Below are 13,421 nucleotides of genomic sequence, written 5' to 3' on the forward strand. Positions count from 1 at the left end.
AAGCGACGTGAAATAAAAATTATTATTGTACAATGTGTAGAATTATAGATATCGTGGTTGAAAGATTTGATTATGATATTTAGTTATTTAGATATGTATATACCGTCGTAGTATAGTAGTGGAGCTATTTCGGATAATTGCGTTATTAATAAATTTCCTTGTATTTTCTTGTATATTTTCTTTTTTTTCAGATGTCTGGTGATAAAACAAATAAAATATTGGCTGTAGATTTTATAAAATATAGTCGAATTGTGGAGACTTTAAAATTATAATAAGGAAATCTATAATTTATAAATTTGTAACGGCTATTTACCAATATTATCCACCTAATCTTTGGATAAGTAGTTTTTATGGATTCTTTTTATTCTCCTGAGAAGTTAATCCTTTAGATTACCACTCTTTTAAAACCTATGAATTTTTTCTTCCCTCAGATTTTTCACCTCCAAAATTCGTAAAAGATGAATCACTACTGTAATGTGTCTTAATCTATCTTTGTGTGTAATTTACAGTGTAGTAGTATACATCGTATCTTTGCTCCTCTAGTAAGACAAGCCACAGTATTTTTTTGATTAAACAATATTCAGTGGAACATTTTTCAATTATGTTTCCAAAGATTTAAAAGAAATTTCCGAAATGTCCATGCAGATTTACGTAAATGGTTTCTTTTGTAGGAACGCCATCGAACTGGTCTTGTCGTTCGTTTAAACAAGATAACTTGCTTTTTTTTTGGAAAACTTGTCGCAGCCAAAGTGAGCCAGGCGAAATTTAACTTTCACGTTCGTCGTAATAAATGTATTCATTAGTGTACTCAATATGATTAGGCGAAGTAGGAACAAGTGGAGCGTCGATGCGAAATTCATGAAACGAAATAATAGCGTGGCGTTTCTGCAGTTTCGTTTCGAACTGGCGGCATTTCCCAGCGGCGGGAAACTACTCATCGCGAAAGTGCTCCTCGAGGACGAAGTCGTCTGTGAAACTATAGTAAAATTGAACTGTCATAACCACGCTCTGCTTGACCAACATGTAAGTACAAATATCAGAAGCTGTACAGTTATTGCATCGCCGATTGTTTCTTAAGCCCTTGTGATCTTGCAGTTGCTCGCAAACGTATTTCCAACGCTTGTATGGATCTTCTACGAATAAACGATTTCCTGACTCTTGCGTTATTCGGTAACTAGAAGAAAGTATCGATCGAGATATAAGTTCATTCACTTCTCAATAACGTCTACATCTAAAGGAATATTCTAAAAATTGTTTGGGAATATAAAAATACACGTAAATAATATTTTTCAGGAAAGATATAATAGAGAAATAGGATAATTAATCAAGACACTGCATAAGGATATGATACTGACGTAGGATAATTGATTAAACAGATTTTATGAGAATATAATAACAGTTGCTGCGCTCTTTTTAAATTTACATAATTTAAAAATATTCAAAGCTGCGGCAAAAATATATATTTAATTAAAAAGAAAAAATTGCGCGATATGGAATTAATTTCTCTTTTGTGTCTCCATTTACAATTGTTGATTTTAATTACCGTGGAACAATGGAAATATTGTTCTTAAACATCCATTAAATAACAATGATAGCAAGAAGTAATCGAACGATCAATGTCATAGTTTGCTATTTCCATTAAAATATTTGCCGCCGTCTACTAATTACATGTCGCCAAAGCTCGACTAATTGAAATAATTGAGCAAGTTAATCGAACTTCTCGAACAATCAACGAAGAATATAACTTGCTACGTAACTTCTCTAGGACTATAATGCGAAAGGCATTCGAACTTTTCAACTAACGTCGTTAGCTACGACGTTCTATCTTTCCAATTGACGTTTCACGTTGACATCGGATATCAAAGAGCATGTAGCAACGGATCAACGATTCGATCATTCAGCGCTGCGATTTAAACGGCAATTAACATGTACGTGGACGTAGAAATGTAATTAAAAGCAATCAAGTTATCGATCAAACGAAAAAGAGTCTCTTCGAAAGCCCTGCGCGCAGGATAAAATTATAAAATATCTAAAGAATAACCTTTCACCGATTGCATAATTTTCTTGTATGGATAAAGAGACAGAGAAGTAGGAAGAGAAACATAATTCGTGTTCACCGATACGTTTGGTAATATTTATGGACTACTTATGTCTACTTCCATCTTCTACGTCCCACGCTTCGCATTTGAAAATTTATGGGAAGATTCTCACGTAGAAATACTACTCTACTGTAATGAATCTTGAAAATGGAATTTCGAATTTCCCACGCGCCTCCATATAAGTGGCAATTAACATGTACCTACGTGGAAGTGAAATATGATAAAATATAATTCACCTACCAATCAAAGGAAAGAAAAAACCTAAAAGCATAAAATCTCCACAGAATAGCGTTCACTATTTTCTGGAAGGGAAACAGAGGAAGAGAACGAAATCCTTTTTATCAATACATTTCGTAATATTTATCGACAGTGTACTCCATGCTTGGCGTAACAAAATTTATGGAAAGATTCTCGCTGGGAAACACCATTTTCCTAGAATAAATCTTCAAAGGGTAGAAATGGAACTTCGATCACACCTCTTTCAATATCAAGACGTGATAGATCAATTTCATGTTCGATTTGGTTCAGTAACAAAAAAGAAAAAGAAAAAAGAGAAAAAACGAAAAGAAAAGAAAGAAACGCTGAACCAGTACCAAAAGTATAACACTCACCTAACACTGCCCGGTGACCTTTCACCCTCCTGCCGATATTCGGTGAGACGAGGCTGAGCCTGTCACTTCTTGCACCTAACAGGGGGCTGGGACTCCTTCTTGGTGGTGGTTGATCAGCGAAAAGCCCATAGCTGCTTCCCGCGTTGACAGCATTGCTGGCACTGACAGTTCCCACCCCTCCGGCAATGCTCCATTCTGCCACACTGTCGATCGAGCTGCTTCTTGGAAGGCAAGAGCTCGTTGCGCTGCAGTCTCGTCTGTTGATCAGATAGAATTTTCGGCTAAATTTGGTACAGAGTTAATGGAGTAATTATAACGACTCACGAAAGTGATTTCGACGATGATAGATGCTTCTTATATGTGAAATATATTAAGAAATATTGCTTATTAGAATTGGCTATGAGAATAATGTACAATTATATATAATACGATAATAACATGTAATTATTATTTATGAAATATATTATTCCATACTAACAATTTTCCATCATACTCGTAACATCTATTCTACTCTATTCTATGATACACATTTATATTTCTCCATGGCTGTTGTTAAATATAAGTCCATTTTGCAAAATTACAGTGTACTTTTATACGTCTGATTTTATAAACTTTCTTTTCTTTGCCACTGTACGTATGTTGCACGGTGCATGACTCGATAGTCCATGACTAGAAAGTTGTCTTGCGATTTCACGCGTACCACGAAGAATGTATTGATTACGTAAAATTTGTCATCGACGATCAAATTAATAATCCTGTACTACGCGAGATTATCGATAAACCGGTTTACACGTTATTCCGGGGACCGATATATTAAATTTACGAAGTTTCCTGAGAGGACTTGTGCACTTAATCTTCACCCTATGGCTCCATCGTTTAAAACCACCCCTGTGCCATTGTATTCTAACCTTTGGCACGCGCTATTAGGTCCATATTACGACACGTTGCTACCGCAACGGGAGAACTTTAATCGTGTTTATTCAGAACTGCACCACGTCGATAATATTAATTCCGCCCAATCAGCGTACAGTCTCCTTCCTGTTATTTTCTTCCTTTTTATTTTATACTCCCGGCAGAGTTAACTTCTCGACATTTACCAGCCCCCGCTTCAACGTTGCATGCATTAAAGCTGATAAAATCACTTCTACGACATTATCTTCGCCCCCCTAATTCGACTTCGCTTTTAGTACAGCCATATCCGACATACGTCTAATTACTCTCGTAATAACGCACTTACGTGAAAACTAGCAAACCTCGAAAGAAAAAAGACCATCTTCGAATGAAAATGATCGTTTCACGCTGTTCCAATTACCTGCGAAACAGTTTCCTTAGCATTTTAGTCGTTAAAGAAATTTATACGTATTTTCTATTATTTTTCTTTTCTTTTTTTCTTTCGTATTACATTAACAGCTTTCTAATTGTCCTAAATACGCCTCTATTTAGAATTTCATTGCGTGCCTAAATGTACATACTATGATGATTAGTGAGATGATTAATGGATACGTTGCTATATATACTTTGAGAAATTGTTACCGTGCCTGAATTTTACAACAGAAACTTTTCCCAAAGGAACATCAGGGAATATTCATAGGTATCGTTAGTAGACGATTAGCGTTACTATTTTCACTAAAATACAAAATTAGATCCTACTTTTTAGAGGGAACAATTATAATATAGGTTAAAAAGGCTAAAAGTCATTACACCTTAGACCTGAGCACTAGATTCAAGTAGAATCAAACATATTATAAACACTTATTAATCATGTCATAGTACCACGCCAGATAAATTTACTTAAAATTCTCCACGAGAATTGATTGTAAATTAAACGCAAATAAAAAATATATTGTTATATTACATATAATATAAAAAGTTTCTTCGTTTCATAAGAAAATAATAGATGCGCAACGTGTTCCTTTTATCTTATTCCATCGAATTACGTACGATCCATTTTGTTCTATTGGAAAGTTGTGCATCTATTATTTCCTCGTAAAACGAAAGAAACTTTTCCGACAACCTAATATATTATAACGAAAAATTAGTGTCTGAATAAAATTAAACGTTAATTTCGCCAATCTTTAGAATCTAAGAATCTCTATGTGTATCTTCAATAATTACAACAGCGATCTTGCCATCTTGACTAGTCTGGTACATTTCCAACGTACGTAAATCATTAAAATCTATAAAAAAACTTTTACACAAAGCATCGTTCGACGTCCGTAATAATAGTACGAGATTTCTTCTTGTCGGCCAACGAAAGATCCGCAAGAAAACAGTTTCCCGTGGACGTTTATTCATCTCGTAGCCAGTCGGTATATGCAAACACGAGCTTCCTTTATTTCTACGTCTCGACGATTCGCCGGCTTTTTCCCTCGTTTTATTCGTCTCTGAGCGTGCAAACAAGGGGGGACGGGGAAAGATAAGTAACGTTAATAACCTAAGGAAACTGATTTGAATTCCTTGCGCTGGCGAGTTACCTCTGCCGGCAGACGCGACGTTTCGTTCGCATTTTTCACCACCTCCTGAGAATTCTGCCTCGAACGCGAGCTGCCTGATCTTTGGGAATCGTAGCAATTGCACGTTTTCGCGAGTAGCACTCAACCGCTGCTGAAATATTATGCTCGCTACGAAAATAGAGAATATACGAGGCGCACGAGCAACGGCCATAAAGTTGTACAGGTAAAAAGCTTTTGATTATCCCTTGTAAAAAGCTTCCTTGTTTTCTGCCCCTTTGAAAGGTATTCTTGGAACTACGAATTCTCCCCGACATCGATGCATAGAAGCACCGATCCTTCTACGAATCCATTTTGCAAAGCACAGGTACGCCGACAAAAATAACGCGGCAATTCACGTGATCGTCAATTAGAAATTTCATACGTTCGTTGTTAGTAACGCGCGTGTTTCAAGGAGATTCATCGTACGATTAAACAAAATAATGTGCCAATATATTGGAACAGTCCTTGTTAAATAAGAGAGCCTTTGATTGAGGAAACGTGTAATTTTAAGATTATTCGTTCTTTTTTATACTTCTTTTCTTTGGCTGGACATAAAATGTACAATATTTCGTCATTTTTCCATTGTCACATCAAAGCTCGATAACGACGTAAAACGAGTATCATTGTGTCGAGTAAAATTCAATTCAGCACTCGAAGCGTAAATTACACAGTCCCTCTTCCATCTGTAGTAACAAAAAGAGAAAAAAAAACAAAGTAGAGAAGCGAGCAAACTTTTTAATATTCCTCTCTTTTACGAGCAAGAAGCGAGTGATTAAAAGAAGGTAGCTACTTTGACTACGTCGTTACCTAGCACTAATTAATTCAGATGTTTGTGATTCGCGAAAGAAAACTGTGATATCCTCCGTTTTTAATCTTCGTTCTTTCAGGGAAAAAAAACAGGTCCGCTACGTGCGATATTTGACCAAATTGCACCTCTAAATTACAAGCTTCTAATTTATCCTCGCCAAACTTTGTCTTCGTTATATTCTCAGCTTGTCGACTTAAATAAAACAAACAAATCCGCCAGAGGCGGACACGTTAGCCCCCTTTTCGCTTCAGTTTCTTTATTTCCTCTTTTTTCTTTCTTACTTTTTCCTTTTTTTTCTCCTACTTCACACCGTCGTCGAGCTGGTTTTTTCGAGAAAGCGACAACTGAATTTCCTGTTGCCGCTGTCAAGACCACCGCTTTCTGCCTTGTATCTTCAATTATAAAATAAAGGACGCTCGTTTTCGCGTTCAATTTCTCTGTCCTCTGAATCACTTGTAGTTTAGAAGGAAAGCAGATTACACGGATGGGGAAAAGATCGTGGAGCGTGGAAAAACTAGAGAAAATTGCAGAGAGATCCTTGAACCATTAAATCTCAAAATTGTCTTTCGCTTTTATTTTCCTACTGGAAGGTCATATGTACCAGTCTCTTTTCGATGCTCGTTGCTGGAAATCCAGCAAAGTCTCTCTCTCTCTCTCTCCTCTCTCTACACGTCTACAATTTACCCACGCAAATTACGCGGCGATGACTGGAAATTACCCACAGTCGGTGGCATTTCGAGTATAGAAGTTTGCTTCAGTCCTCGTCACTACGCAGGAAAAACATCGGTTAGTTGTGGCACAGCTATGATTTACGCCAATTTACCGACCTTCGTGCCACGAATACGTGTAATGAGTGTATTAAGTGGCTCGTTAGCCAATCAGACTGCAGAGAAACCGCGCTTTCTCGGTTTGACTAGTTGATTCCTACTTTTTTCGATGGCTTAATGAATTGGATTTTCAACGAAGTCAACTCGCCGAATATTATTCTGTTCTCGAAGTTTTGTCCAAAGCCACGTTCGTCGTATTTTTGTTGTTTCAGAAGAGAAAAAGAATGTTCCAGTCTCTTCAATTCTTATGCAATAGATTCGTACAATCATCGTGTCGATCTGAATCACATCGTCGCAGAGAAACTATATCCAATCGAATCGCCAAATTAAAGAACCGACGATCATGTTGCAAGAAAACACATTAATCTCGATATAGTGAACGATGCATTCTGAACTATATTTTGTAAAGCACAAAAAAGCCTACGATGAAAAAAAGAAATAACCATCAGGATATTTTAAAATAATCGCTTTGCTAATAAGAATACGAAGATCGAAACGGTATGACAGAACTTTTTTTAAAACTGATCAAATAGAACGATGGAACGAATTTCGCTTCGAAGAATCGAGAAATTTAACAGCAGCTGTTCTCCTTATCGCCAACTCCTCGAGAAATGAATTGCAAGACGAAACCGAATTACAAATGCTTCGAATGAATTTGGCGTACGATTTGCAGGTGGTATTGTTCGATGATTTAATTAAGAACATTTCGCGAATCGTTGCACGAGCTGGAACTCCGCCGTTACGATTTATTCCTTTGATATCTGATCGAACAACATGAATTTCGTTGCATCGCGTTGTTCCGAGGAAACTTGCCAACTATAAATAATTTCCAACGCCAGCAGAGACTAGATAATTGCTTTCCTTCTTGGCTCGGGGATAAGGTTTCAGACTTGATGGCCAAGGAAAGGTCAGACACGAGAGAAGATAACGTTAACTGTGATAAAAAACCACCTACTCGGACGAGTTAGATTCGACTATATTTCCTCTATGCAAGTTGATGCGGCTTTAGGATTAAATATATTGTTCCTTCGGGAAATACAAGAACAAAGAATATATAGAAGATATATAGGAGACATAAAGAACATAGAGACAAGAAGATATTTTAGAAAAGCCGATCCTCGAGAGAATAATTAATAATTTTACGAACAAGAGTTCGTAAAAACTTCACGATAATAACTCGATAAAGTGTTAATTATCAACGTCTATCTGTCGGGGGTAAAGTACGATGTAACAAATCGTAGAAAGAGAGAAACGAACGCAAGTAGAAGAAGTTGTTCGTGGTCAGACACGGCAGGGAAGATCTGATTAGCTGCTATTATGTTCCTTTATATCTTTCTTTGTTCGATGATAAATTACATTTTTACAATAAATGCTGGAAAGATATAAATGGTGAGAAACGTACTAATAACTTCTCCTCGATGTACAATTATTTTTTAGTTAACATCGAAATAAGAAAATAATGCCTTGCTAGTTCCAAGAGAGACGAAATAATTTTTTAAACTTAAACACACAGGATGCTGTGCACTTTTCATCACGAGACTTCACCAACGCGTATTCTTCGTGTAGAAGAAGAAGGAGATCGTATGGATTCTCATATGAGTAGAGTGAACTTTGAAAGAAGTACTCGTATATCAAACAAGAATTAATCTACACAGTGTACTTAAGAAAGAACATGATTGACGATACATTTGTAGCGTCGTGGATGAGGGACTTGGGGGTGTCGTGCGAATTATAAACAAGCAGTTGCTGAGTATGTGCATGGTGGGGCTAAGACAAAAGACAAGGGGTTGCTAAGGAACATAAACGAATTAACAGCAGTACGAGTTGAGAAGCCAGAGAGTCTGGATTGCGTTGTCGAGATAGTGTTGTTAGCGTTGTTGAGAGAGTTGAATTGACGAAAGTTGTTAATTAATTATCTAGTTGTTTTAATTATAATACGTTGTTGCGATTAGTTTATGTTAAATAACCATCGTTTGCTGTTTAATCAACATCTGTTTAATCTATTTATTATAAATAAACTAATCATAATAGTTTACGATACTACACATTAGTTTGCTATTTTTATGGAATATTAGTATGAAACTAATACAATACTGGTATTTATAGGTATGTTTAAATAGAACTTTAAGAGCAATAACGTTTGATAAACAATATTTGCGTCATAATTTAAAAAGATGAAAAAATCCTGATATTTTTCAGGCAAAGTGGTAAATAAAAAATATTTGTTGTAAACTGATATAATCAAAATTCAACTTTAGACAATAATAAATTCAATTTTTAATCACTGTCAATCTCGTATTGACAGGGTCGCTATTATTAATACCTGATCATTACATTGATTGTTATAATTTATTTCTGTCTTCTATTATAATAACCCCAAGCTCCCTTCGTATCATTTTTATTCCGACTTTTTAATAGAACTTCCACCGATCTGTCTATAATAAACACTTTAATCCGATACTTCTAAAATATACTAATAAAGTTTCGTAAGAAAAGAAAAAGAAACTGCAAGTTCCTTGTAACCCAAAAAATCAAACAAGCAGAAAAGTTCAATATAAGAAAAACTTTATTCCGCTGGATCACAGTGAAACAATCGGTGGAATATCAAATTTATCCGAATCGCGGTTAGTCGACAACTTAAAACCGACTATACACGGCTAAGTATTCTTCTTGTCCATAAGCTTTCGAATTCGCGGCAATATCACGTTACGTGTTTTGTTCCCCCGAGCTGGCCGTCTAGGTTCGTCGAGAACCGGGTCGCATCCATTTGCAAATTAAACTTCTACACCCTGGCGGATTGTTCCGCGCGAGCAAAGCTTACATACAGTATCTTGCGAAAATATTCCAACCACCTATCGTGGAAAATTTTTTTAATATATTTACGTGTTTTACATGAATCCTTTTTTAAACTTCATTAGCTCTTGACGAAGCAGGACTATTGGGATTATGTTGGCGAAATTTGTAAACGATCGGAGAATGTAAAGCGAAGCCACAAGATGCTCGTACACGCAAGAATTTGATCCATTTATCGTGGAAAATCTTCGTGAATATATCGTACGCGTTACACGAAACATTTTCAAATTCTATTAAGACACTGGGGTCATTGTGATTATATTGGCCAAAGTTGAAAGCAATTCGGAAATGTACGCAGAAGTCAAGATATTTATGGGTGCAAGTATTTGAAACACTTAACGTGAAGAATTTTTATGAATGTTCGTTGTGAAATTATTCTTCGATTGGATAATAGTGGAATTAAATAGCAATATTAGGATAACAGAATTATAATTGACTGCTGCCATGGATATGTTGGACAAACTTGAAAGCAATTCGACGACGCATATAAAAGTCACAAGACAGTTGCGCCTATCATACGTCGAGTAGAAAATTAATTTTACAACAGGAATACAACTTATAGTTAAACATTGGAAATAATAGCACTGGAAATATCGAAGCTCATCGATACAATCATTATCCTTCGATTGGATAATAGTGGAATTAAATAGCAATATTAGAATAATAGAATTATAATTGACTAATAACTGCTTTTAGACAGAATTATAAATCGAATGATAACTATTTTAATAGTTCAATTTACTTACATTACAATGCATTTGCACTAAATACCTCGTAATTTCTATATACATTTTCCGAATCGTTTCAAATGTAATCAATACGATCACGACGGTGATTATAACGTTAATTAAATTCTGTCTCATTATAATATTAATGAAATTTCACAACGTTTCATATAAAGCGTTCACAAAACATTTTCATAAGCGTTGAAATACTTTCATCAGCTACTGTACATCCCTTTTTCTCCCTCGTACGTTCCGTTCTCTATGAACCTGCATGTTTTTCCGTCACCTGTCACGCGATAGATCTCTGTTCTTGTTTTCATCGCCGTGCTATTCACGAACTCTATGTATCCACGGATTTTAAAATAATGTCTATCGATCGTTGGAGGGCACGTCGATGCGTTTCACGGGGATAACGCTACTTTGTTAAGGTAGCACGAGGGTGACTCGACGTCGGCCATGTAATTTTAACGGAGGAGAAGCTGGGTCGTTTCTCGGGGAAAAGCTATTGTCTCGTTTGGGGATGGCTTTTCTTTAGAGGCTCGAACTAGCCCGTTTTTCCTTCGATGAGAGATAACAATGATTTGTCGAGAGGTACGGGCAATTTCCAACAGAATAAAAGCGAGAGGTGGCCCAAGTTAAGTTTCGGATGAGCTCGTTTGTCCGGAATAGGGACTTGGCTGGATCATCCCTTCATTTACTTGGGCGGTACGAGAGATGCAGTTATTCATTTTAATTAACGCTTTTAGCGATGAGTGCTCTTTGCGCTAGTGTTATGTTACGTGCGTGTGATATTGGTTTTACGAAGCTTCCTATTAGCTACAGAGTTTTCTGTCGTCGATCTCGCAAGACAAACTGATCGGTTCCACTTTTTGTACATTTCGTTTTGTTCCATTTCATAAGCACGCGATTAACGTTCGATCGTCAGCAACAAAGTACTTATTTCCATGAATTCATTTACCGCGAGAAAATTACATAAATCATAGATTACATATGATCATAATCATTTATAGTAAATCATAATTATCCAAGGTAAATTTAAGATGTAGCGTCTACAGTGTCGTCGGCTAGACGACGCTCGAGTTTCTGGAGTCGATCGGCTCCTGGACGGTTCAATTATTCATCGCATCGACGAAGAACTTGTTATAAATCACATGTGTATTTGTCGTTAAGAAAATAATATAAAAGGCATGGCGAATGATTAGAATATTCGTCTGATTTCCGTACAGGCCTTCCATTTCGAAAGAAACGTCAGGTTGAAAATATTGCGTTGAAAACTACATTGGAAATATAAATTTGCCATTGGAAGAATTTCAGAGACCATATCCACTGTTCTACGTGTCCACCTTTCAACGTATAGACAAGTGCAATTCTAAGATTCGAAACTTACAGAACCGGTAGCTCAGTCATTCGTAAAGTGCGCAGAATACTATTTAAATTATCTCGATTAAACGTACGATATTTCAAACGACTGAAACGCCATACTGCACTAAGAATATCATTACGCTACTATCATTTTCCATACGCGCCACCGATATTATCGTCCGCTGTAATTCCACCAAACCAACTAACTCTACTGTCTCGCTAAATTAACGTGAATCAATCATTCGATATTGCAAAAGCGGAGTTGAATGTAACCGATGAATTTATCAGTGCCAATTCGGTGGAAACTCAGGACCTTGCAACTAGAAATCCTCCGCTTGCCGGCGAACCATCCGGTAAAAGCGATTCAGTGTCTGCGTATCAACTTCGATGTTGCGAAAAGTAATAACTTGTACGTAATTTGTTGCGAAACAAGTCTTGTTCCGATAAAAGTTCGTCGAAGGAAGCTTCCGGAGCAGTCGAAGCTGTCCGCTCTGCGGCAATGGTCTCGGATCAATTTCTTTTTTCTTTTTTTTTTTTTTGGTTTCTTCCTCTTCTTTCTCTTCCTCCTCATACTTGCTTTCTCGGGTCTCCTCAGCGACGTTCTGTATTTTAAGAATTTGACGATGGCCGATTTCGTGACATACCTTTCCCAGGAGAGCCTTCGTGGAATTTCATCGCTCGGAGTGAAGCTTGGCCTCTGGTTCAAGAGCCTCGCCAATCTGGTCAAAGGTTGAGAACCGCCGATGCTGGAGGTACTCAGCCTGCCGCTTCTCGTCGAGTGTTCCTTTGAGGATTCTCGCGTTGGTCCGGAGTCCGAGACGCGACGTTCTGCGAATAAATAAAGAGAAAGGGTTGAGAGGGAATTTCATAGAAAGAGAAAAAGAAACAGGGGTGAATACGAAAACTGATTACGAGATGTCAGCATAGAATTTATGATATTTCTAGTTGACTCGATGGTATCAGCCAAGTGGCTATTGATCCCTTTTATGATGAAAGGCCCTTGAGACTGTTACGCTAGGATTTCGATTATCAGAGCACCGATTAGTAGAACGATTTATGCAAAATTTTGGGGATAAGGAGAAGGAGAGTTTCTAGAAAGCGAGAATGAAATAAGTTCACGTTGCAAGACGCTGGTAGAAAATTTACCTTATTTTAGGCTGACTCGTTATCATTAAATAACGTATGCTAGGTAAATTGAGACATTAAATAAATATATATCGCGATACAATTTATTTGTATTAAATGTTATGGATTTAAAATTAATAAATTCGATCTCATCGATTTATACGATAGAAAACTCCCCAGACTCCTGCGATAGAATCTCCATCATCGGAACGCCGATTAGCAGAACGATCAATTTACGGAAGACTTGCGAATAGATAAAGAAAGAGAGGAAGGAAAGGAAGGAATATGAAAATGATTACGAGATGACGATAGGGAATTTACGTTATTTTTCCGCCGACTTGCCACCGTTAGATCTTCATGGAAACGTACCGCTTTCATCGTACAAGGCATCGTAGTAAGCTCGTATATAGTAGAATTTGGATTACCATAATACCGATTAATGGAACGATCGATTATCGGAATATCGATTTATGACAAATTTGACGATAACTCTTTGTAAAGAAAACTAGAGTACAGGAA

General features: G+C 36.8%; 1 protein-coding gene across 6 annotated transcripts in view; it reads right to left on the reverse strand.

Moving 5' to 3' along the window:
* The window catches only part of LOC132913150 (ankyrin repeat and fibronectin type-III domain-containing protein 1), a 187,779-nt gene that overhangs the window by 54,165 nt on the left and 120,193 nt on the right, over nt 1–13,421 (reverse strand). For all 6 annotated transcript variants that reach the window (XM_060971160.1, XM_060971159.1, XM_060971164.1 and 3 more), the window contains 2 exons: nt 12,422–12,605; nt 2,711–2,967 (listed from right to left, as the gene is read on the reverse strand). In XM_060971160.1, coding sequence (XP_060827143.1) covers nt 2,711–2,967; nt 12,422–12,605 — 441 coding nt within the window. The remainder of the gene's footprint in view (nt 1–2,710; nt 2,968–12,421; nt 12,606–13,421) is intronic.

This window comes from Bombus pascuorum, chromosome 13 (genome assembly GCF_905332965.1).
Source record: "Bombus pascuorum chromosome 13, iyBomPasc1.1, whole genome shotgun sequence".
In the NCBI taxonomy this organism is placed as follows: Eukaryota; Metazoa; Arthropoda; class Insecta; order Hymenoptera; family Apidae; genus Bombus; species Bombus pascuorum.